The sequence below is a fragment of the Acanthaster planci genome, linkage group LG09, assembly GCF_054643075.1.
Source record: "Acanthaster planci isolate LZ-2023a linkage group LG09, COTS_SCS, whole genome shotgun sequence".
Classification (NCBI taxonomy): domain Eukaryota; kingdom Metazoa; phylum Echinodermata; class Asteroidea; order Valvatida; family Acanthasteridae; genus Acanthaster; species Acanthaster planci.
The window spans coordinates 20303918-20330968 of NC_141785.1; the positions used below are offsets into that span (position 1 = coordinate 20303918).

The 27051-nt window shown below is 40.4% G+C and overlaps 1 protein-coding gene across 1 annotated transcript; it reads right to left on the minus strand.

Moving 5' to 3' along the window:
• Positions 1-770: 770 nt before the first annotated feature.
• LOC110985423 (uncharacterized) lies at positions 771-25735 on the minus strand. The gene is made up of 9 exons (XM_022246432.2): positions 25580-25735; positions 24022-24308; positions 18622-18721; positions 17954-18061; positions 17313-17534; positions 8649-8789; positions 7936-8050; positions 7132-7286; positions 771-6501 (listed from the first exon to the last, which is right to left on the minus strand). The coding sequence occupies exons 2-9, from the start codon at positions 24240-24242 to the stop codon at positions 5428-5430; spliced, it is 2136 nt and encodes a 711-aa protein (XP_022102124.2). The 5' UTR covers positions 24243-24308; positions 25580-25735; the 3' UTR covers positions 771-5427.
• Between the last annotated feature and the right edge of the window lie 1316 nt (positions 25736-27051).

Consider the following 27051-nt stretch of genomic DNA (forward strand, 5'->3'; position numbering starts at 1 on the left):
ACCTGATACTTGAGTGGCTCGAGTCCAGCTCACCTGATATTCAATTGAGTGGCTTGAGTCTGGCCCACCTGATACTTAACTGGCTTGAGTCCAGCTCACCTGATATTCAATTGAGTGGCTTGAGTCCAGCCCACCTGATACTTGAGTGGCTCGAGTCTGGTCCACCAAGTGGTTTGGGTTTGATGTGGCCGTGTCCAGAAGTAAACCTGTCTCTGGATGGGAATATGGCACTCTATCCGGTTCGTGAGCGTGATGTCACTTTAGTTTGAACCACGCCCACTACACATGGAGCTACATGAATCCATAGAACCAAAAGTTAACGTGCCTGCAATCAGTCATCTAAGTGTATGACGAAATCACTTACGAACCAGACAGAAGTGGTTGCAGAATCTATCCAGTGATTTTCATACCAGCCTTCACTCACGGTGATCACGATGAAACTGTTGGTCAATATGCACATGTGCACAGTGCTTAACTTGAGAGACTAGCAGCTTTCATTCAATTGTGATGGCTTGATGTAAACTGAATCATGCACTAGTCTTTTCTCAAGCAGTATGTGGGCCTCACACAGGCATCAATTTGATGATCACAGCGACCAAACTTGATGAAAGGCTACTTCCATACAGTCTTGAGTTCTTCCCAGCCACAATGCTTATTTGTAGACACAACCTTGACTAAAAAAGAGAAATTCTTCTTTCATACCCAAGGATTTTCCCTCACTACAAAAAACATTTCTTCCTACATGGAATACTGACTGCAGCAAAGACAGATTACTTTCAAGTCATATTAGTGTTTATTTTCAGTGTTCAGCTTCCTCAAGAGTAACAGAGCAAAATCTTTGAAATGTCGCCAAAACCTTTCTTGCCATAGGCTCTTAACACAACCAACACTTCCACCTCAAAAGGGTTACCTCCCTGATTTACTTGAAAACAATACCTCTCCATAGTTTTTATCTGCTACTGTGAGACTCATTGTCAACATAAAGCACTAAATATCAAATAAATTATATTATCCTCAATATTATCACCAATAGGCAAGCATACTATACATAGGCAACAGAAATCACAAATAATCGAAGGAAAATTGCTTATTTTAAATGGTAACTCTAGGTAAATAAACTTCTAAAACACAAAACATATATTGGAATATTATTTATTCTTCAGTGTTAAATACTACTGCCCTCTAGCAAGGCAATAGAGCTACATATATTAATCTAGATAGGGAAACATTCACAGACTTTTTATACTGTCTTTCACTGTATGCAATATCTGGATGATTATATTTCTGCTAATAGTTAATGTGATATGGACTTTTGTTTTCATTCAGGGGTTAAACTATTTCGTGTTAAGTACTTTCCAAAGCTTCTCTTTATTTAAAATGAAATGCTAAATCTACTTGACACCTTGCATCCTACCACCATGAAGCTATTTTATTGTCGAAATCTGCCACCTTGTGTAATTGCTCTGTTCAGGGAATGACTTCATGAGGGTTTCATAAAACAACAGGAAATGTCACTTTAAGTCTGAGTTTTAAGCGAATGTTGGCAGAGAACCAGTCACAGGCAGAACACATTACATGGTATTTGGACTTGTAACTTCTGTCTGCTAAGCAAATATTTCTGTGCTATGCAACTCTATACACTGGCTTATCGTTATCAAAAGATGATAAGCCAGTGTCGTCAAGACATGGTATGAAATCACTGCCAACAGTCCAACATATTATGCCATTTTCAAGAGTTAGGGGATTCATCAACCTGCACATTTCTGGAATAGGTACAAAATACAACAGAAAACCAATATTTCCCCAAAGGACATATGGCAATCTCAAGAAGTTTCCTTAATCAGGCATGCAACTTGGGCTTGGACAAGTAACAAGGAAATTCCAATCTTTACAAAACTTAGTACAGGGTTTTTCAATTTTCATTGGCATGAGTGTGAAGTGAAAAACAAGGAAAGCAGCTGACCTGAGGAAAAGTGGCATGCCTGCTTAATGGCTGTCATAAGGGTTTTCTCCATTTAAGACAATCACCATGCATCATTTGGAGGAAATGGAAGCATTGGCTTTCTGATGTGAATACTACACTGTTCTCACAAAAGTACAGATCTGGAAATCCCCCAAAAGTAAAACCAAAACTCTCTACTTAACAAACCTAACTATGAAAGATTGTACAATGACTGCCACAAATGTCGCGGATTAACTTCTTTGATGAGCATAAGTAGGTAATGTATAAACTCATCACAAAACAAGTATGAATGTTCAACATGTATAACGAAGGGGCACATTTCTCCTTTTGGACAAAAATCTTCTGCTTTTTAAACTTTTTCAAATCATAATTAGACAATGTCAATGTTTGTTTGTTCTTGGCCTAGTGCCAACAGTTACCCTCTACAAAAGAATTGTGTAACCTGCAAAATTTCTGGCAAGTGAACTGAGCCTGCCCTTGAGTAACAGTTAACTTGCTTCAATGTATATCAGTCTGTGTTCTATGGTACATGTTGGACTATCCATACCGTTATAATAAAGATACACATGTACCTATATTGATGATGTCATTGGTATGCATAGTGCAAGTCATGTGACTACCAGCGTACATGTACATACACGTATTGCACTTCTGAATGAGCCCCGAACTAGTGCCAATACAAAGACGATTATTCACTTGAATAAAAAGCAGAGGCATAACTAGGGGGGGGGCACTTGCCCCCAGTTCCCCAGGGTGCAACCCCCCCTTTGAAACTTGTGAATAATCTCCTTTGAGTTTCTTTCGCTATGCAGCTGCTGCTTTATTTTCTTGTGGTGACTCCTTTGCCCCCCGCCAACACCCCAACATACACTGTCCCTTGAAGACGTGCAGAATGAACACAAAATGGGCTGTTGTCTCTGTCCATTTTAGAAGATTCATTCACATTTTGTAGAAGGGATGGAAAGGGGTGTGAAAGGGAGGTGTGGCAGACAGAAGTGGTATTGGTGGGAGGGACAGAAAACAGGTGGTTTTGGTTTGAAGGCAAGAAAATCAATGGTAACATTGTTACAAGAATATATTTGATTGAAATTTAACGACTCTTTGGAATTACCAAGCACCAAGACATGTTATTTGCAGGAAGGAATGTAGTTAAATACATACATGTATAAAGGTCACGACCTTCACATTGATAAGGCAATCAACAATGCTAAGTATTTACAAAAATTAATCTCCATAGGAATTCATCCTGTATGCTTGCCAATAGCAGCCAGTTACAGCAGGGACAAATTAATATCCATATCTGTTCTGTAAGTTACATTTACATTTCCATCATGCCAGAATATCTGCACACTGCATATCAAACTATCACAGTTTTATCTATGGAAAAAAGGTCTCCTAGGAAATGTAATACATGTACATACCCCATACAAATGGTGAATACTTCAAGATGCTTGAGAACTATGAGGTCTACAATCTGTCTCACAAATGACATGGAAAAAACCTGAAAACGACATTAACGGCCATTTAAGAAAAATATATAACAGTCTACACAAAACAGAGTTTGCTCGAAAGTTTCAGCAACTTTTGAACAAGTAGTAAACTTAAAAGCATGTATGGGCGATGGTTCCAAACTGGAAGCAGCATTTATACCCTCCAGTGCCAAGATGTTTTAGTAATTATCTTACCAGTGTGTTTGCATACACATCACAATGCTACATATAGGTAAAACTTTCAATAACTATCTTCCATGCCGGCACCAAAATACCAAAATACAAAATAAAAAGAGTTTTGAAAATTCTACCTTTGAGCAGCACTTGCAAATGTTCAAGCACTGAGCAACCCACAGCATGTTTGGCATCTTGTTTTTTTTTTTTTGAAGATGGATCTTTTATTTAAACCAAGACTACCCGTTTTTTTCCCCAAGAAGGTAGCTAGTTCTGTATTAATCAGAGTATGGCTTCCAACTTTCAGGGGACATCCTTAAATTCCTTCACATTTTTCCCTTTGCTTTGGGTTCTGTTTTCCTTCAGGAGCAAAAAAGATGGCAACCGACAAAATAAAGGGGCTGGAATGACAAACATGTTCATTTTTCAACTTGGCCATGGCAGCTTGGAAATGGTAAATAATTCGACAAGGCCTATTAAGTACAGTTCCTTCTTCTTCCGTTAGCCATTCACTCTACCCTGCATGAACAAACATACATTGTTAGTTTATGTATGTCTGGCAACTCCCACCAGGAACTTGTTAGGAAGGGTGTAACTGAGCCCTTGCTGTGAATCATACTGACGTCGTTTTGGAATGCGGGGCTTTTCTGGATTAAAGTTCTCTTCCCAAACCCACGACTGTTTTGTGTCTGGTTGATTTGACAGAAAAGAAACAACCCTTTCAGGAAATGGCTAGATCTCCATTATGCCAGGTGTGCAATAAACATGAGGGTGGATGTTGGTTCCCACTTTCAAAAATTTCCTGATTCTATGTGATGCAGACCACAAATAAACCTGCAAATAACCACAATTTTGACGGTGGCAAAATTTACTTTGCATTCCCATTTCGGTAAAGTATAAAACAGTCTTAAAATTTATCTTGTTTAACCTTTGAAGAGTAAATATAAACTTACTGCTTTCAAGCCACACTACAAGACCACTGCTCATGGCTGCTGACTGCAGAAAGTGTTGCCAATTAGAAAAACTCAACTTCGATGCAAAAGCTGGTTACCTGCTCCAATATCGCGCAACTAGTTTTCAGCCAAATTTATACCCAGTAAGCACTTTTGCTAAGTAAAGTTTTTCCCTTAAGCAGCTCTACATGCCCAAACGAATTAGATTATTACTATCAGGCACTGCATATAAAACAATCTTATATTTTAACACAATTTACTTATTTTTCCAAGATATTTAGAGACAAAGATCATAGAGTTTGTTTATTTATTTGACCATTTACCTCGTTACAGGAAAAGCTTCTATTTACAAATCAGCCATTACAAAATAAAAAAAACATTGCACAGTATTTCTTTTTTTTTTCTTTTTTTTTTCACAGATCATGCAACATGCGAAAAGGACTTATCCTGTATAAAAGTAATCTCTTCCATCCTGATGATGTATGAGTTTGAAATGCTGACGCATCTACATGAATATGGCGACCACGACAACAAAATGCTACATCCTAAAACCTACTTCTCCGAGAAATGCTTAGAAATCTGTTTGAATCTTTCAGAATCTGTCACTGTGCAGAAACGACACAGCACATTCTTTGTACTTGAAACTCTCCAGAGGCATCAAGCCCCATGTGAAGTGATGAATGATTCTTAATCCTTTAAATATTCCCAGTTCTCACAGGATAGCGTGCGCAAAGCTGTGTAGACAAAACGCCATTGTAATCATGCCGAGGTGACAGAAAGGGCTCGAGTCTGAGAGGTATGCCATCAATGTCCAATGCTGTCTACTCTTAAGACTTTAACCAAGTGATCATACAGGCGTTTCCAAGCCGATGGAAGGTTGAGGACTTTGGTCGTCATGGTGATCGTGATGCTGAGATGTTTGTCTGGATGATATTAAATGTGTCTCTTGTTCTTCGGCCGGTGAATGCATCGGACTACCAGGTAATGAGTCGTTCACTGGTAAGTCGATTGGGGTCGACACTGTCTCTGGATGAGAAACATTAGCATAGGGCGACATCCGGTACTCTGTTTGTCCAATCCAGACTTCTGTCGCATGATCTACCTTATTGGTTTTCCGTCCTGCATCGTTGCTCCCGTTTGACAATCTCCTAGTCTCCTCAGTGACATCTCCATGATGATGCCCCTGATCTTCCACTAGAGACAACGGCTGACTACTGGAATGCCCAGCTTTCTCTTTCTGCTTCTTGTCTGCTTTCTCAGCCTTCTTGGCCTTCTTTTCTTCTTTCTTCTCCTTGCTTTTGGATTTCTTGTCCTTTTTCTCTACAGATATCTTTCCTTTCTCCTTGTCTCCTGAGACTGACTCCAGGGCGGCCGCATCTGTCACCTCAGCCTTTGTTTGCTCTTTCCCTTTTTTCTTATCACTTTTTTCCTTCTTCCTCTCATCTTTCTTAGAGTCTTTGCTCTTGGATAATTTTTCAGCACCTGGACTCACTGGAGTGTTCACAGGGTTCCTGTTCCAGTCTCGCGGGGGATTGTCGACATGTATCTCCCGCACCATCTCAAATCGTTCACTGCTGAGATCGCTCATGGGTGACCGAGGATGAACGTGAGGAGTTTGTTCTGTCTCCTCCTCGGGTGGCACCTCAACCCAAGCATCCTTGTGCTCAGCATGTGCCTTGTGCTTCAGCTCAGCATGCCTGTCCATTGCCAGCAAGTCCTGACTTCCAAAGCCCTCCGTCCGTTCTCTGTTGGGTGGCGGTTTCACCTTGCCTCGTTTCTTCTTTCTCAGATTGTCAATATCCCGCTGCATGGCAGCAGCTTTCTCGGGTGCCAACTGCCGTTCCTTGATGACCTTCCGTCTTGCCAACGAGAGTGAGTGTTCAGCTTCCATGTCCCTCTCAAAAACTCGAAGCTTCAACATCTGCAAAAACAAACCGTTGAAAATTACCTGTTGAGCAATCACTCAGAATGATGCATTCACTGACTCAGCACCCAATCATGTTTTTGTCTTCTGTTTCTGACACAACTGTCAATGTCAAGAAAATCACCCACATACTGTAGAAAAACAATTTAAACCTGGAAATAAATTTCCCTTTCAAATCCTAGGAAGGTGTAAGAGTAAGACCACAATGTCTCCAAGACAGAGTAAGAAATTCACCCCTCTCCCTGCCGCAGTTTCAGTTATCCCTATTTGAACCCCTTTCTGATGCTCCAAATCTTCTTTAAAAAGTCTTCCCCCTTCTCTCTCGATGGATCCGTCCCTTTCAGTATTGACACCTTCTCATTTCCCTACTTTTCCAAACTCCTGGTCGTACTTTGTCCGCACTGGATCAACCATTGATTAAACACTATCCGCCCCCATTTCTTCTTCCCAATGACTTTTCACCCCAGATTCAATCATTATTCTTGGCCACACCTTCAACAATCTAGGCAACTGCCCCACCCACTTTCCAACTACCCAAATCCTTTTCTTACTGGTAGGAAATTGCTACACCTGTTTCTCAACCACCAGCAATTCCCAAGAGTCTAAGAACGGAGTGGTGGAAATCACCTCTGCACTCAAGAAGTCCTCTTGTGTGACGGATGCTGGGATGTTCCTCAGAACCTCCATGGTCTCATACAATCCCTGGCAATCTTTTAATTGCTCTGAGCGTCCCAGTGTAAACTTGAGTAAGACCAGGGCAACGCGGAACAAAACCTTCACACCTGACCAACAAAATGAGAATTATAATTACTCTGGGAAAATCAGCTGCTCCATTTCATGATGCAAAAATTTAAAAACTGTGAATAAAGAAAGAGAAAAGGAAACCTTTCTCAAAATACAATCAAAAGTAATAACAAATTATAAGAAAATCAATTTTCTTTTAGTAACGTGAACTGAGCGTGTAAGTTTCTCTACATTTGATGCACATATCAATTTTTACCACGCAGCACTGTTCCATGTGCAAGACAACAAGCACTACTCCAAACACACCTTTGATCATTTCCTTGTTGGTCAAGTAAGTCAACCCAGCAGCTTTACCTGTAAAATATCTCTAAGTGACACAACCTCAAGCCTGGCCTAAGTGTTTGTTGTATTTAAAACTTTCTAAGTTTAACAACTTAAAAGGCATAAAATGCAATTTGCCAAACCATTACCACCTGTAAATCTAAATATAGTACTAGCACTTTTGAAAAGACCCAACAAACGTCACTTCCTGACGGCAACAGAATCTGCTCAAGTCTGCTACCCTGCTTGCATCATTGTCACAATGTCTTGAGTCATGCTACTATTTCTGCCTACCTGATTCTACAACCCTAGCCTGGTTGCAACCCTCTAGGCTGGCCCTAGACCTAGCTTGGTCATTTCCTTTACCTTCACAGAAGAACATGTCCCAGACACGCAGGACGGATGGCCAGGGTAGCGTGCGGGAGAACATACACATAAACCACTCAGTCATGTATAGGATTGGGTCAATCTTGTGCTTTTTCTGTATGAAAAAGAGAACAGGAAAAAAGCCAGGCACAATGTTAGGTGTAGATGTATTCCAATTTGAACCATCCCAGATTCCCACAAATCTATGCCTACATGTGGCAGAAATCTCCCTGATTCAAGGTCACGGTGCGTTTTGCTTACGGAGACAACAGAAATGTTGCCAATGTTCACAAGCACTGTTCAATTTAGATATGCACATAAATGATTGTGAACTCTGGCAGCATTTCTGGTCTGCACTCCATGACAGTAATGCAGCCCAATCTCTGTAACATAACAGAGAGTTTGTTGGTCATTACACACTGGTTGACCAGTTTAGAATGGTGTCAGTAATCTCACTAAGACATTGTGGTGTGAGCAATTTCACAAAATGATTGCGACTGTCTCTGAGCTAACACGGCTGCAGTGGAAAACCTGACTGGGGTTGCTGCAAAGAAAATTTTCATGCAAAAACTTGATTTTTCTGTTTTTAATAATTGTTGTTGCCATGGTTGTTTTTTCTCCCATCTAAATGACCGAGGACTCAGACTTGGAGTCTTTGAGGACATAAATTGACAACAAGCCTTTCAACAAGTGTCTATTATTCTTTTCCTCACCAGGTGTTTGTAAGCTGTTGGTGATTCTTTCTTCGTCAGTCCAGCCAGTACCATGCCATCTATCTGCACAGCCTCCAGGCCAACACTGTAATACCCAGTCAGGTATTTCTCACAGATCTGGACTAAGGCCCAAAATGCATCCTGGAGGACAAAAAATGAAAGCAGACAAACAAAGACTGTGAGAAGACAATCAAATTTCAAGCAACATAACGATGGTCCCTGAAACCAAGCTGTAACAAAGCTTAGGATCAATGTTCACTCATGGCATACATTAATGATGGGGGATGGACAGTGCCCAGTTACAGTACAATGGAGCTGAGGAATGACAAAAAATGTCTGGAAGTTATGACTGCGGTTGAAACAACACTTGCGCTCATGGTAGCCAGTGGATTGTGGCTACAGCTTCTTCCCATTGACATGTGTGTAATTCCTAGCGACAGCTAATTGATTTGGCCATGGCTTCATATTCATTATGGGATATGTTCACAAGTGAACAGTCATCTCATACTTCAATCAACCTGCACTCCTGCAGTAATGACAACAGGTGTAAAATTTCATTTCTTTTTTTTAAATATTGTTGATCACAAACCATGGCCAAGTGCCAATTGGATATCTAGATATGTTTCTGGAAAGGTAAAGTTATTAAATAAGCAACAGAATACACAGACAATGAAGTACATGTAAATGTACATTAACTCTGTCAAGCTCCATCCAAGCAATCACACACACAAAAAAACACAACTGACAACTACGTCAAAACTACAACAGGGAACCTTCCGTTCAAATCCCGGGCCTGTCCTACCAATTTATGCCTTTTCCTTCCATTGTCGTTACTGCAGCTGTTCCAGTTTGGCTTTTACACTCATATTGATGATGTTTGTGTACCTGGGCAAGGCTTTTAACTGTGCATGTACACACAGAATGCCTTGTGCATACTGGAACAAGGGCATTACAGATCACAATGTACAATGTTAAAGAGACATGTTTATTGAACAGGCACATTTCCACAGGGAGATAAACATTGAACTGCATTTGTGAGTTTGGGCGATAAATGCCTCTCCTATAATCACCCTAATGGATCCAGGGGTGCCAATTATCCCTGCACTGCACCTGTTCTTTGTAGCTTGCCACGTCATGTACATGTATGTAACACTCCATTATGAATCACAAAGACCAGATCCTACATTTGAACAAGTGAACAATGTTACTGAAAATTATGCTACAGCGACGCCCCCCAAAAAAATCCTTACTCTTCCATTCAACAACCAGATGTCCAACAAATCCAAGGTCTTTCCATGACATTTGAATAAAACTTCACAACAATCAGTCTATGCACAGTGTATATTCGGTTGGTATTTCCTCCATTTTTCCATACCTTACGTGTGAAGTACAATGCTGCAATGCCTAAATTGCTATGTCCACACATGAGACATCAACATTTATGCCGACAATTGGCCTATCCCCCCACTACAGTCATCTGGTCTGTTCTGAATACATTTTTTTAACATCTCAACTTACAAATCAAGAGACTTATAACCATTATAATTGCAAACTGGAAGCAAAAGTTAAGATAACAAGTGTTTAGACTTCCCGAGGGAAAATTCGGGGCTCTTCCTTGATCACACATTTAAGGGAAATCCTAAATGGTTTCCATGGTAGGATTTTCCCTTGCTTTTCTATCATGCCCATGATTATGATACTATAATAAAGAAACACTCCTCAGCACAGGTGGCTCTTAATGAGCTGTAAGCATCATCGATTATAGATGATTGCCGATATTGATATATCGGCGGCCCGATATCGATAATACGGACATATCAAATTTGTTTGAAGAATATATGTTTTAAAGCTCAAAACCAATGGCATCATGCATGCTTAATGCTGAACACCTTTTGCAGTTAGGTGGCTTAGGCCCCTAACCATGCAGCATGCGATAAGTCTGCTGGAATTGGAGAGCTTTTTTAATCTTCCCAAAACAAAAGAGCCTCTGACAACACCAACAACCTGCAGTCAGAACTTTATATTCAAATGTGAAGGCAGGCATACTACGGCCAGTCCACGATCTGAGAGCCCGGCTTCATTGCTTCCTGGGACAGTAAGTTCCTCCTTCAACTAATCACCACTGATGACACCGCTACGCCACAATACGACATGAATATACATCACTCAAACTATTACGTGTATGCAGAGAGGGCACAGGAATCTCATGCATCTGTTACAGATGGGACATTTCTTCCTTTAGAATTCGCCTGCAGTGTTTTTATTTAACTCTTTCTTGAGACATTTGTGGTATTTCAAGTGTAACCTGTTCTGCAGCAGACCCCATGTATTGTGTTTTGTACCCAGTATTCTTTTGTTAAGATGTTGCCCAGTGGGCTGACCGGTTATGTAATGGCCCTTTTATTATTTGCTGGGTGCACATGTATTTAAAAAGTGGGTTGTACCATGCTTGGGTGCACTCATCACACCACAGCCACCCGTTCAGCCAGGGGCTCTGTTCTTTTTTCAACTGATGGGTGTCGCCAACCTTCATCACTCCCGCCAATGTCCAATTGGCCCTCCAGCTATACACTGCCTGCAGATACAGCGAGTCACCGCATGGCCTGGGACCAGACCGGTTCTAAGGCTCAACCCCAGATGACCTGAATCAGGCCAACTGGGTGCACCAGGCAGTGCTTCAGCCAGCTGTGCCCGAAATGTCCCTCCGCAACAGAACACCAATAGTCAACTTGACAGCACGTACCCAATCAAGTCCTCAACAACAACCTATAAGTAATTATTTAATTTTATAAACAAATAGAAACCTAGATTTAAATTGCTTTATTATTTTTGGTATGTAAACTGAATAAATGTCTGTAAATATAGTTGCTGGTTTCCTTTTCTCTGCTGTCATGTTCGTCTCTGTCGTGCCCTACTTCATTTTGGTTCTTTTAATTAGTTGCACGTAACACGTCATTCATACAAGTTCAGGCAAAGGCTACTTCTTATCCACTTGACGATTTTACCAAGTGCCATATATGAAAAAAATACACACACAAGTACCAGGCAAAATTCACTGATGTTGAAGTCACAGCCACAAGTAAAACAGTCTTTAAGCTTCATGGTTTCCGGCCATCAAAGCTCTGCTGCGCCACGCGTGCAATAACCAATGAGGTTTGGTACCCGGACACAAGGGTACTTTACAGTTTATTTGTGTACACATTTTCCTTTGCGTGGAAAGGTGCCCTGCTAAAATTTTTTTAACCACTTTTTTATATACCCAGCAAGAAATGAGACTGAGGGGTACCCCCCAACATGTCCAATTCCTATACACATTCCAGACTATTGTTACTTAACAAATTCCCCAAAGATGTCTGAAAGGAATTCCCCAGATTCCTGCCAGACAATGACCCACACAAATTAGGGGGGGTTCTCTCCGTCTCATACCTTGCTGCATGTGACTTTTTATAAGCTTTTGTGAATAGGAAAACAACAAATCATAGGTAAAAAATTTGCTGACTGCTATTCTTAGCTATGAAAAACAGACACTTTTATTCCAAGACAAAATACTAGCGATAACAACAACTACTGTAACTTCATTTTTTTTATTATATCAGTGCTTTTGATTCATCAGTTTCAATGTTGAAGTGATATCATTGATATCGATATCAAAGCAAAATCGATATATTGGATATTATCTACATATTGATCAACCTTAATGAGCTGTTACACTGTTCAGGTCTCTCCTGCTTGAAAATGGAAGAATTGGTCTCACAAATACAACATATGACATTTTTGGAAGTAATTTTTGTTTCCATAGATCTGCACACATGTGCAAGGTGCTTGATATAAGCTGCTTAATGGTGGATACAAACTTTGACTTCAATCGTGAGCAACAGGAAAGGAAAAACTAGCTTTACCACTGCATAAAAAAATAAGTGGAACCAAAACTATGCATTCAGCTGAAAAATTTGGCTACTCTTTTTTCAAAATTTACCAACCGGGACCTGCTTATGGAAAACCCAGCTATGACGGAAACACTTAACCAGCTACCATCTAAAGCGAGCGTCACCGTGTGACCTATTTCATATTGCCTTCACAGCCATCCTAACACATGCACGTAAAATTCAGCAGCAGGGATACTCTAAAAGAGTCTGCAGAATCTGCTTTGTTCAAGGATCAGACTCCATGAAAACCTTGCTGAACTCTGAAGGGAAACCCAGTGGTCAAAGCAGACTTAACAAAACACTTCCCCACACTGGTGTTATTTTTTCTTTATTCACGTAGAGAAACTTTCCCTAATCCCTTATAATCCCAAACACCTACTGAAAAACCCTCAGCCTTTGATGCTTCTGGGTCAAAAAAAAAATGAAAGGGCTGAATTCTTTTCATGAAAGCAGCAATGGAAATATTGATTACTCCGAAACCTTTTTACAGCAACAGAAAGCTAATATGCAAGAAACCATTTTTTTCCCCTCTTGGCCTCTCAAGTGTTTACACTTCATAAGCACATACACCTATGACATCCTTTCACTTTCAGGTCATAGACTGCATTTCAACAGACACTGAAAACATTTCAGTACTGTAGAAAATCAAACCAAAGGATCTGAAATATTCAGGACTTCGTCATTGTACGGCCAAGGTAATATAAATGTATAGTTTTGTCAGACAAGTGTAAAGGGACAGATAACAAAGATGTGAGATCTGCATTTCTCTTGCTGTCCCAAGTTTATGTATTAGTACATACACGTACCTACAATATAATATGTAATGTTTACAAATGTCGAAGACGAAAGGGTCGAAAATTGTTTTTGAACTACATGTTATTGTTAACATATCAATCCAAACATGCACATGTATAGATGTAAATCCAATCTAAATACCAACGCGGTGAACAAACAGCAATGAGATTGGAAGCTTGGGCAATGTACGCCCATGATGTCCCCTAGTTGGTACTACGGAGTCCAGCAATGATGAGGCTGGTTTCATGAAATGGCACCTTTCTCAGCCTTCAGATGTATACATCCCCCCCCATCTGTCAGGATCAGAGTACTGATGGATCGCTTTCTAAACAACACTGACTCCATACAACGATGCTTGCCAGAACGGTGAACTCTCTAAACATACTGAATGTATCTCACAGGCACCATTGATCCTACCACCTCAAGACTACATGTAGTTACTCTCTGCGCATGATGTTGGAGCCGTGCTAACCTGTACAAGGTATCTATACACCTGTAGTCTTGCCAAGGGAATCTGCAATAGAACACTGTTCAGTATTCAAACATGGTTCACTGCATCTGACCTGGTTACTTCAACAGTTAATCCACACACATGAACCTGTATATGCTTTTCAACACATTCCATCATGGCTGGCCATACATGTGCACATGTGCATTCTATGAACAATGTACTGTGCTGAATCATGACGAGATCAGGGGCCAAACACAATTTTTTGTTTTCTTGAAAGATACAGAGAGAAATGGGATTGTCTCATTTCCTTCCTTCCAAAGTGTGTAAAAAGCCCCAAAATGCAATGCCATCCCTCAAAAAGGTCATAAAAGGTTACAGAGATAAAAATCTCATTACTCCAGCCATATCAAGTTTGGCCCCTTCCCTAAATATCTGGTTCCGGATCTGCCATTTTCAGTGAACCATAGGCCTCCATAGTTCCCTATATACAGCTGCCTATTGAAGAGTACTTGATACCCTACAGGTAATCATAAAAAGCATGGAAAACATTTAATCAATTCGTACACTGCTCCTGCTTCAAATAGCACACTCTTATGGGAGGGGAGGAGGCAATCTACCTCGTTAAGGAGGTAGGCTATATAATTGTATCCTGTCTGACTGTGTACACTTGTAGTTAACATCTGTTTTCAATCATGGTGTGATCAATTCCACATGCAGGGAGACTAGAAATCCAGGGAACCAAACTATGCTTGTCTGCCTAAACACGCCCACCATACATGTACATGGACATGGGCAATCTACAATCAACAGATACATGTTTCTCAGCCAATTTATTCCCATCATGTGCTATGCATTTTGTTGTCAATTAAAACAAGTTGAATGTGTTTGATGACGTTGGGTGTCGTGACTGACATTTGTGCACACCAGACAATTGGAGCCTAAGTCAAGTGTGCTGTCAATTGGCCTTTAGCGGGTAAGCGTCCACACAGCAACCATGTAGGATGTTTTGTCAAAGAGAATACGTTATAACTAGACCATGTATCAAGTGGTAATTGCTTGGTTTTCATCACACATATGTATGCACACAGGGCTCATACATTTCAACCGATACACGTACTAAATGTACAATAGGCCTGTGGCTACCAATAATGAAAGAAATTTATGGTTTAGCTCTAACAGATTCAATTTTGGCATGACTTGGTTCAGTAATGTTCTGCACATTGAGCCTTTAATTGGCTCGTGCTAAAAGTGTGTGTGTGTGTTTTTTTTTTCGGCACAAAAAATTTCAACTCGAGAGCAACTGTCAAGGCAAAATCAAAATGGCGTCTACGATTTCCTTGATCAACTTCCATCCCTACGGGTGAGTCACCCCAGCCACTGTGTCTCCCTTCTGCCTGGAGGGAAATCAGGTTAATTTATTCTTCAAGTTGACGTCCTTGAATACAGAGCTATTGTTTTTCGTTGGTCAAACACTGGCTACAGGGCCACTGGGCTTTTGTGGATTAAGGATGTTTCAATTTTCAAGGATTGCATTACAGTGTCTAGCTGTAAGCCTAAGACGATTGTTCGCATTGTTCTCAGAAGCCATAAAATACAATAGGTAAGGCAATGTACATTGTATCATACAGTGCTGTGGCACTATGAATGCATGGCTTTATTGTTCTCTGTACAAGTAACAATGGAAGTCACCTAGCCAGAAGTAGTAATCTGTAGCGCTAGGTCCTTCAGGCTCAGGCTACTACTTAGTTTTTTGTAGTACTGAGTAGTGTAAGCCAAACAATATGCTTGGCGGTTAGGGTTAAAGAGACTTATGTGACTGACACTCCAGAACCAAACTGTACTAAGTGAGAAAGCACAGAATCCCTTCAGGAGTTAAAGTGTATAAACACCCAACCAATAAACATTTGTTAAACTATGTACTGTGCCTATTAGGATGGAGTTCTCTACTACCAGGGCTGGTGAAGATTCTATTCTTAGCTTGCGGTAAGCAGTGTTGTTATATTGGGTCTCTATTCTATTAAAGTCAACTGTCTCTTCCGCAGAACCAAATCATCACTGCGTGTGCGGATAAAAACAGACCTTAAAGTACTAGTCCACTGTACAACCGAACTATCAATAAAAACATGGAATAACTAAATCTTTCAATCCTTGCCCAAACTTTTCATATTTCTTTGGCAAACTTCTTCTCTTTTGTCATAAATCTAGGGCCTTAATGCATAAATTCATAACAAACAGAACAGCTTCCGGAACTTTGATTACAGTTGTGAACAGGGTTCATGCAAACTTCTGACAAATACAGGTACCACACAATGACCTGTAAAAATGCCCGTAATGTGAAGTTGTTAAAGGTCTTTAACAACGAGAGTTAAACATAAAAAAGGCTTCTTAAATCTCTATCATGTACATGTAGCCACAGCCCCCTAAGAACTTCTGCACTTTGGTTCTAGCAAGCTAATGAAGTATGGAAAGTGAAACAAGAGATTCACCTTATGAAAGTTAAGTTCCATGGTGACTCAATAAGGCAATGTAACCATATATGTGTAGGCCCAAAACAGAGAGCTAACTATGCGCGAGGTACATGTAGAATGAATTTTCAAAGGCAAAGAAAATTTACAACAGCAAAAAATCCTAAATTCTAGCAACTTTTGGATGTGAAATGACCGTAGCAAAGCAACAGTGTTACTCATCAATTAAAGAAATTAATATCACATGAACACCAAAACAAAAAGGCGTCAAAATACACTTTTAAGTGCCGAACGAAAATAGAAATAGGGCTAACTTGGACACAAAGGTGCATTTTCAAGGGTAAATTTAACCATCACAATGCACAGGCCTTTTAATATTATGAAACAAGTGGCCAAGCTGCCCATGTGAACAACAGAACAGCTGAAGGACCAGTGAAGTGTAATGAGCGATAGGCATGAGTAATCAACAGATGTACAAATCTCCACAACACCACAGGACATCCCGATTTCACTGTTACAGTGCTGGTCAGGGGAGGATACACTAGATCTATTTAATCTCGACATTTCCTTATCCCAAGCAGACGCCAAGGAAGAACACGAGTCACATCTTGTCACACACTCGGCTGACTAATTGATGACGAACTGATTGAGAACACTGCCAAAAGGTGTCACACAAAATGTGACCTTCCCGACAAACTTTAAATGGATCAGAGGCCAGATATGGAGCAATAGACAGGGTTAAAGCCAAGCTTTGTACATGGCTCTAAGCTACATATAGTGCATGCAATGAAAGCTTCTTGTAATTCGTTCAACAGATGATCCTAAGATGGTCTGAAAGTCTAGCCGGTGGAGGGTGATATCACATGTACCTATTGGGGAGCCAGTGGCTAGTTGCTGTAGCCACTTCCCATAGAGGTGTGTGCTGTTGTCAGCCACAGCAGCAATTATAGGAACAGTCTAGCCTTAGTACGAAAATTATTGATGGCTGAAGAAGGGTTGGCAAAGACAAGATGACGAGCCTACGTACCTCAGCCGGCATGTGCATGAGCAACACGGCAGCAACAGGTGCCTGTGCTTGGCAGTACCCATCCCGTGGGTTGTAGATGCTATAGGCCTTCAGAATGCGGAACAAATCCTGCTGACCGTGGCCATCGCGGCTGGCGAACATCTCATGGAAGGGGAACTGTCGGTCCAAATCCTTCTGGATGACCTCGATCCACTTGGGGTCACCTTCGGAGGAGTCCAGCTCCTGCGGGTCAGAGAGAAACTTGTTACATTTTACTGGGCAACGTGATTGGTTATCAGTCACTAGAAATTCCTGAAGAACAGCTCTGCATAATGACCACAGCTGCAAAGAAAAACTCCAATGTCTGCTTCCACAGGACACAAAATGGCTTCACTATAGATACAGACAACATGCATCAATGCAGATAAGTCCCATTTTGTGTCCATAAATTATGACAATAGCTCTGACAACTCTACTTAGGTTTTCACGAGACAAGGCTGCTCTTCTCAGCTCAAAATGCTCCAAGCAGAACGTGCCATTCAAATATCTTGTTAATGACCCTGCCTTTATGGAGGCTACAAAATACGGGCTACAAACAGAAACTTGGAAATGCTGCCAAACGTCTACATCCAGCAAAATATAAATGACCGCATCAGACTAACCTGCCATCTCGCTTTATTCTGTTCATAAAGCTTCTTGCTTCCACACAAATACTGCCATGCTCTGGGACGTATAGAACAGGGAATGCCCTTCCGACATCGTTCCCGAACCTATGCATCGATTTAGACACAAAGAATCTGTCAAAGAAGTTTCAAATGTTCGTGGGCCTCAAATCGAAAGCGTTTCTGGGGAGGGAAAACTTAGAGTTGGGGAAGGGAGAGGGGTTGAAGAGGGAGATAAGAGTGGTCAAAAATTGCAGATCATCATCTATTCTAAACATGTTCCAATTTAAAATGAACAAAACACAGAATTCATGCCAGATCAGACCATTGAGCTTCTAGATTTCTTAAGAGCGTGTTTAGTGCAAATTCACCCAAATTTATCCACTTAAAAACTGCTTCTCTGTTTATTTGAAAACACCATGGAGCTTTCATATTTCTTGTTAATGATATGTTTGATGGAAATTCACCCAAAGTTACCAACTAAAAATGTGTAGAAACATTTTGATAAAATGAAAACACCGACATCTCATCTTCCTGACCAAAGATTTTTAGGGCACTAACACAGCTATTAGCCTCGCATTCCTTTTATGGTCTTTATACCAGTACATGTAATTTTGGTTTTCTTTTCTTTGTAATTTTTGTATTCCTTTTGGCAGCAGCTTTTTTACCTTCTTGGGTTTTTTATTCATCCATTTATCCCAGTCATCCAGCATGTCCAGCCATTTGATCTCTCGTCGTCTAATCACCTGCACCGGGGTATTCCAATCCCTGCCATGTATAGGAAATTAAACAACGTAATGAAATGTATTTGTCGTCCGAGGTCACCTAATGATGCTTATTCTGCACCGATGGGCACTTCACTGACCCTAACAGGTCACAGTTGCCATTTGAATGCTTTTGTTCAACTGAAAGAAAAATTGCACAGTTACATATGTACAGGCAGATGTTGGGAAACAGCTTTCGCAGCCCTAAAAAACATTACAATTTACCCAATCGGCTAAAAAATTGTAACGTTTTTCTTTCAAGGATATCTCAACGGAAAAATCAATCCAAAACAGTACAACAGCACAAAATTAAGAGTGCAACATAAATTACAAGAAATATCATTAAAACAGTGAAGATTATTTCACACAATAAAACCAGTGAACTAATCAGTTAAGCAGAACCAAGTCTGACAGTTCTTTTTCAATGACTCTTTGAGTATTACATGTAAGTTTTGCCCTTATCAAGCTGCACTTTCTCCCGCATTTTGCCTGTTTTATTCAGGTCATCTTTTCTTACTTGCCGTTTAGTTTTCCATGCAGGGATGATACTGTTTCCTTGCTCTACAGTTTTTCTAAGCCTTTTTTTCAGTAAGCATATTCTCGGTAAGCTGATGTATATACTTCCTTAAATTGACTTGAGCCTAGTTATAAATGTCAAAAAGAAAAATTCAATTCTATTTCCTGAATCCCGTAGACTTGTGCTGAACTCCAATCATACAGGCTTCAAAATCGGTCTATCTTTAGCAGCAGTCAGAATTTATTTTGAGACCCAAATTATGTTTGTTTTAAAACTGCCAGATTATGTACAGAACTGTACACTACACAGTAGTTCAAACGTGTACAAGTGTACATATGCAGCTGTTCACCTACATGTACATGTACATGTGTGTGTGGTGACCAGCTACGACAGTGTGGTAAACCAAGGAAGGTGAACTTCCTGACCTTTGGACAAAATTAGGAAGCCGACAGCCGACATTACGGAAATCAGAGAAACATTCTCTACATCCCGGTCAGGTGAGTGCATTGGCTTCAGATGGCAGGCAGGCCCTTGGGATTGGATAAAAGGTAGATCTCTTGGGGGGGGGCAGAGCTTGGGTAAGAGGGAGGGGGAAAAAATAGGAAGAAAGGCTTGCGGTAGCACCTACTGCTGTCTTTCACCATGAACTGCATGAAATTCCATCAGGAGGAAATAAACGAATCAATCTAGAAAGTATCACAATTTGAATAGCCCTGAGTGGTCAGACCGGTGAGGGGGAAGGGCTGGGACGCAAATATAGGGTGGGAAGTGTCAATATTCCGCTGAGTAAAGCGGCAGATGATTCCATATTCGGTCCACATTGCTGGTGATGAATTCGGAATTTGACACAGATGATGAATAATAAATTTAACATGGATCCACTGTTCTTCAAACTGTCTAATGACATCCGAAAATTGGAAAAGTTGATTGGATTTTGCTGATCAGAAAGAAAATGAAGGATTTGCAAAGACATTGAGTTCAGCAGGCAGCGTGTTCAATTTCTGGTTGGCAAAGTTTCGGACCATGCAATGTCTACATGTACATGACATCAAGTTGAAAATCTGATACAAGGCAAAGAAATATACTGCAATATAAACACACCACACATAGAGGCCATCGGATAACCCCGACAGCAGGAAAAGTGTCATGAAATCGGATCACTTACCATTTCCTAATTTCTATTTTAATTATCTCCACTATTGCTGGACGGAGTAATATTATAGCAGGAATTTCTACGTGTATATCGTGAGTAAAAACTCGAGTTACTACTGAAGTTTTGTTACGGATTTATGTCAACGTTACTACAACAACCCATACAATCAGCCCAGGCAGTGTGTGTGATATTACAAAACATCATACATGTAGATGTTTATTTATCTAAGTGGCAAGACCAGTGCTTTGGCAATTGTATCTCGGGTAAAAGGTTAAATCCTATCCACACTGTTACCCTGGTAGGAATCAAACCTGAAGCTGCCATTCTGCATACAGTTACATGTACCTGCATCTGTTACAAACAGAGTGGGCTTCTGGAAATGATATGTGCTCTAAACATATTCATAAATTAAAGTGCTGCATACATGAATTTGGTACCACAATTTGATGAAAACACTGCATGTGATACACATTACATGCGTACATGTACATGGCACATTTCAATGCATACGTTGGGCGCAACCAGTCAATCTGCACCATCGCCTGATTACTCAGGGTACCACTGGTCAATCCTGCATGAAATCTCCAACTTACATGTAACTTTCCTTCTTGTAAGCCATCTTTCACAATTATGAAATGGAAAGACAAGGCAACTGGCTGATGGCAGAATTATTGACACATCGTGCAGTAAGATGGAATGATCACGTGCAAAGATTGGGCAATCAAGCATATCGACCAAGGGTGCTGAACACATTACATACATGTACATGTACACGAATACATTTTTATACACTCTACAAAGATGAATAAGAGGTCTAGATCGTAAAAAGTAGACAAGTCTGTTTGTTGAACTGACCACTAATTATAAGCCCACTGTTTTAATCAAATGTACTGGTGCATCATTCCAGTACATGTACACTTGCCATACATGCTGTGTACCAGGTACATCTAATCGATCAAATACCATTTAAAATAACATTGATTAACATTAGTTAAGGCCACCAAAAAAAAAAATAGTTACTGATGCCTATTTACTTTCCATTCCTACTCTGTCGTCGTGACATGAAAGTTTTTTTAGGGAAGAAAATTTGGGCGATATATTGAAAGTTGGAAAGAAAGAAAAATGTGTCTGCTGTAGTTTGAATGTGGTGCAAACAGGTTCAGTGTCCTTATTTTACACACAACTGGTAAGCTATGCTTCAAAGTGTTGTTCATTTCATTTGAAATAAACATCACCCAACCTCTGAACTGCTGCTATTTTTAACCGGTTAATACTCACATGCACGCTGAATCTGCATGAAAAAATCCCCCCCCTCCAAAAAAATCTACCTACCTAGCCTGTTATCAGATACCATGTAAATTGTAATCAGCTCCGGGCAGGGACAAAGGAGGGCATGTTTGGAAATGAAATGGACAGTCTTTTGGTACGTATTCACGGCACATGCGCGCAAGTTTATGTGTGTTTGACAAGGAGCATGCTGAGTAGGCACGACAAATTTTATCTGGAATGTACGGTCTTCGCGTGCGTGCCGAACGCGTGCAAGAACCCGCTCGAAAAACTTCATACCATCTGTCTTTCTTTCGCCGGTGAGGGCGCACTTCAGCTCAGGGTGGACAGGAAACAGAACTGTTTTTTGGGAGGAGGGAAGCTGATCAATAAATTTTAGTAGAATGGAAGAGTAAAATCAGTACACACTCTAGAATGCAGATTCACACGTACGTTATTGCTGGGACTACATGTATACTGCACATGTAGCCATTTATGAGTTTGGTTTGTTTCCAAAAGGTCACATTTGACGGTAACCTCAGAGTTTCAGGTCAAATACAAACAGCATGTTTGTCATTTGAATACATACTATGTTGCACATAGGTTGTCATTGTAATGGGTGGTCATAAATCTTTACACTATGCTACAGGTAACTGAATAACTGTTCAGGTGAGGTCAAGGTTCATGAGAATTGCCTCTTCAGCAAAAACTACATGTAGCCCAAAACATTTCTTTAAAAAATACATGGCAAACATTTTCAAAACGCCATTTCTGCTGGTATCGATTAAGACACACTTTTCACTGTCAAGTTACACCTATCAAAAGCCCATGAAGAAGTCCCAACGAAAAAAGTCATGTCAACATCTTCACGTGGTGTGCTGGGGCATTCCAGGATATACTCAATGGATAAATGATACTGTGGTAGCAACCAATGAGCTACCAGATACCATGGCTGGCCGACTTATTTTCTAAATTAATTAGGTTAGGTTACATGTTCTGGGAACATGCTGAGAATAGACCAGGTTGAATCACAAAATCTGCAGGCCCTCGGGCAGCCAGACTAACCTTAAACAATGCCTCAAATGGACCGTTAAAAATAACAAGCTGGTCTTCCAACTACATACAGAGCATACGTGCGAACACAAATGAAACCATTTAAAAGCCTGTCGCAGCACTGGAAAATAAATGTCTCAAATGTTGGCATAATGCAACCAATCTTGCGTTCATAACCTGTACAGAAAATGGTAGGTATACAGTGAAAGTCTTGAATAAAAACCTTTTTAGAGTTAGTCCACTTCTAAAAATGTGGAAATCTTTTTTTAATTTTCCACAAATTCTTGCAAATTTTTGGTGATCAAACCAAATGAAATGAATAAATCCATCTTTAGATGGCCAAAGATACTGCCTGATGCAAGAAATAAATGTGTGCCTTTTTAACAAGTTGAAATGCAGTGTGTAATCCTACGGGTCATTCTATAAATTAAGGGTCAAATCTTTTTTTGCTTCCCTGTCACATCTGACAATGTGACATATGACTGTGTAAGTTCATAACACATTCTCTAATTTCCAGGTGTGATAAATTAATGCAAATTGCTTGCCACACAAATAGAAATAGTTTGAAATCAATTTCAGTGATATTTCCATGCCATATTATACAGGTCAGGTGTACACGTAACTGGTATGCAAACATGTCACACTTTTGGACCCCGAATTTACTGAATGACCCATATACACTACCAGACACTTAACTGAAAATGGCAGGTACCTTGCTCAATGTTATGATGTTACCGCCTGAAACCTTAACAAAAACAAACATTCTTTTTTGGCTCAGTTAACAAGTTCTGCGGCTTCCAAGTATTTTCTGGTACGTGCATATTTCCAAGGCACTGTAACGCGAGGTTGTTTGCTGGAGAACCAGGCTACGACAAAATATGTCACCGTGTTACACTCACGGTGACACAGCGGGACATGCCAAAGTTTGGCTGGAAAGAAACTCTTCATGAGAAAAAGGGCATGGGCAAAGGACAAGTATCGTGAAACTGTGCTGAGATTGATTAAATACAAGAAAACGAGTACAGTAAGGGGGGGAGGAATGAGTGATTCCAAGGAGAAATGAGCAAAGGAGAAAGAGGAAAGAGCAATATCATGCCCATAATTGAACCACTACTGTTGGGTGTATTCTGAACACTTATTAAGTCTTTGTAAAGATGAAATTCCTGATTTCTTAAAAACTACACGATGCTGATCAGGTTAACAAACATTTTCATACAAATCAATCTTGAGTCACTTACCACTAACTATAGTTCAATCCCTTTTATATATATACAAATATATACATGTATACAAATATCTTTTTGTCAGCACTTACGAATCTTTTGTAAACTGTTTGCCACCTGTGAAGCCAAACCGATCCGTCTGCTCTTTGGGTCTTGTTGATGCCACCATGCCATTGGCTGTTAGCCCTTCTTCATCAGCCAATGAGGATGGGCTGGGCGGGGCATTAGCATCCTCCTCACTGGAGGCAACCGAGACTTCATCAGTGGGCAAATCCTCAGCCACATCGTGTCCATTATTCATAGCCATATCCATTATTTAGTTCCAAGCAGCACTGATGATGTTATTTACTTTGACCAAGCGCTTTGTCAGATCACTATGCTGAGGAAAAAGATAAACAATTTCTGTGTATTGTTGGGCAGAATGGTGAGCCTGTCAAATATCAATTCAAAATACTAAAGACTGCAGCTCTAGTAGCCAGAAGAATCCTAATCAAACATGTTTCTTACATGAAACTCAAATTAGGGAAAGCTCACTTTAGGAAACCAGCTTGAGTTATGTACAGGACCAAATTCTTCTGTAACATAAAATGAAAATTGAAAATTCAAACTTATCTAATTTTTCCAACGTTCTCTGCAGTTCATATGCGGGCATCTCATGTGAAAACTTCAGGTCATATGTAGGTCAGATCACAAACTAAAATACACATGTACCAGTAAAGGCAAATCCTCCAGCCAGAAACATTTAAATCAAAAACAAAATTTATATTTCTGATGACAATACAGAAAGTCTGTCAGTTTGAGATATTAATTAAAAAGGGAAACACTTGAGGGGTAAATTACCTTCCGGGTAAAAAATCCTTTTAACCCCTCGAGTATGATTAGTGTACATTGATGCATACTACATGTACATGTATTTGACTAGGCAAAAAATAAGGGAAAATTTTTATTTACAGTACCCAGGTGACAATCATAGCATACTCAGAAGAATAAACAAGATGGTAGAACAATGGAGGAAGGAATACATCTCATCAATGTCGACGAGAAAGAAAAAATTTCCTATCTATTGCATATTTCTACAGATAAATTTGAAAAAAAGAAATACATTTTGTGGGCCTAATATTAGGCTTACCCACCACAGAAGGGACAGGCCTAGGACTATATAATTCAAATCACTAGGCTTAGCCTACCTTTGCTTTCTGTCATAGCATGGAAGATTAAGAACATTCCTCCATTATCAAAGTGTCATAATGGTCATGGCACACTATTCGAATAAGTAACTTAATCAGTAGACTTTGAATGTGGCCCCAGTAAATATGATCAACTAGCTAGGCCTAGGTAGGAAAACCTCCACATCATGATGAACATAAGATTCCTCCAAAATGTGCTTGATTTAGTACGCCCCCTCTTTTTTAGTTTAAGGGACGTTTTTGCTTTGACATTCGTACGCGATGATCTACATTTTCAATGTAGGCTACAGGACATGTGTACACGGATATGAAGTACATGAACAGGACCCACTCTCGGTCTTACATGTAACGGACCATGAACGGACTGACAAAACCATGAACGAACCAAGTGAAGAGACCGAGGAATATGCGAAAAGGGAGTAGCAATTCTGCTGAGAAAAATCAATCTGCAAAGAGAACTTACTGCTTATAGTCATATATCACCTCTCTGTAACCCATTTCTTTGACATCAGAAATTTCTCTGTACTCGAATCCTCCATCTGAACAACAGGCGGCTCGATTGATTTCCACGATGATCACGTACAGAAACGGGATCGGGACCGCAAAATGCAAAATGCTTTTAGTGTATAAAATGCATACGGAACTGAAATAAGACTGGTTCCATTCCACCGCATTTTTAGTTCTGATGGGACGTGAATGTTTCTGGGTACACGACAAAAAGCGGAAGTCGCATGCTGCTAGCCCATGCGCACTAATGTTTTGGTTTTAAAGGGCCGGTTGACGTCTTCCAGTAGGGAGAATTTGAAACAACCCCCTGCGATGTTACGTGTGGAATAAAAATAATTGTCTTATTTCACCCAATACATTTCATGCCCCACCCATTTTTAATTCGGTTGAATTGGGTAACCTGCTTCTACCCATTTACTTGAGATGTTGCAGCCGCTTTCTGATGTCCTCGTTTTCTGCCAGTTAGCTTTCCTTCACATTTACAAATTAATTTATTTTTGACTGAGCCCGCTCTTTGCGGAAGATTCCCTGGCAAAAGCATCAAGAGTTGTTGTAAGAAAGAAAGAGATCTGCCTCGTCAAAAAAGTAAATGTACTAACTCTGAATCTTGTTAAAGGAGCTGCAAAAGAAAATGCTTTAATGTGAGCTAGCGGTTTACATTGACATGTAAGCGGGTTATGAAAGACAAGCAAACATCAGTAGGCCATCAAAGAAGCTTTATAAGCGAGGGAACTTTCTAGGGCCCTTTACTTGAATTCACCTCTAAGACCTTAATGCGGTGTGTTTTGGTGACACCCCCAACACTTAGCCAACTTTTAATAAGTGGACCTATGATTTCTGAGACAATTTTCCAAACTAAACGCCGGTTCATACTACAGCAAATGCAAAAGTGAAGCGAATTTGACGTTACAAAAAAGTTTCTGGGAAATTTCGCTGGTTCATGTTGACGAATTCGCCACGCGAACATTTGACCTTTTCTTACAAATTCGAAGTAGGCCTATGAGCCAGCCATTAAGCCACATCTTGATGCATCGAATAGCGTGTATAAAAGGGGCGGGGCATATCTAGTTTACCTATTCATGTACACCATTGCGGGAGATATCGAGAAGGGCGGAATAGATAAGCGTGTGTGAACAAGAGTTGGCGCATTTGACTTACCCGTTGGGTTTGGCTCGAAGAGTGCTATCAGGGCGGGATAAGGAGTTGCTCTCGCTTTTCCATTTATTTCTATATCCTGCCATGGTGAGTCAGCAAGGGACCAGTCGGCCTAGGGGGCGAGTTGACCTGACACCGCTGCCATAGAGCCGCCGTTTTAACACAACCCGGTAACAAAATGATCCATTAAGCCCCGCCCCGTTGTGTTCTGTATGCCTCTCTCTAAGGCGACGCAACTACACAACGCGATGGCACGACGGCTCCCTAGAGTTG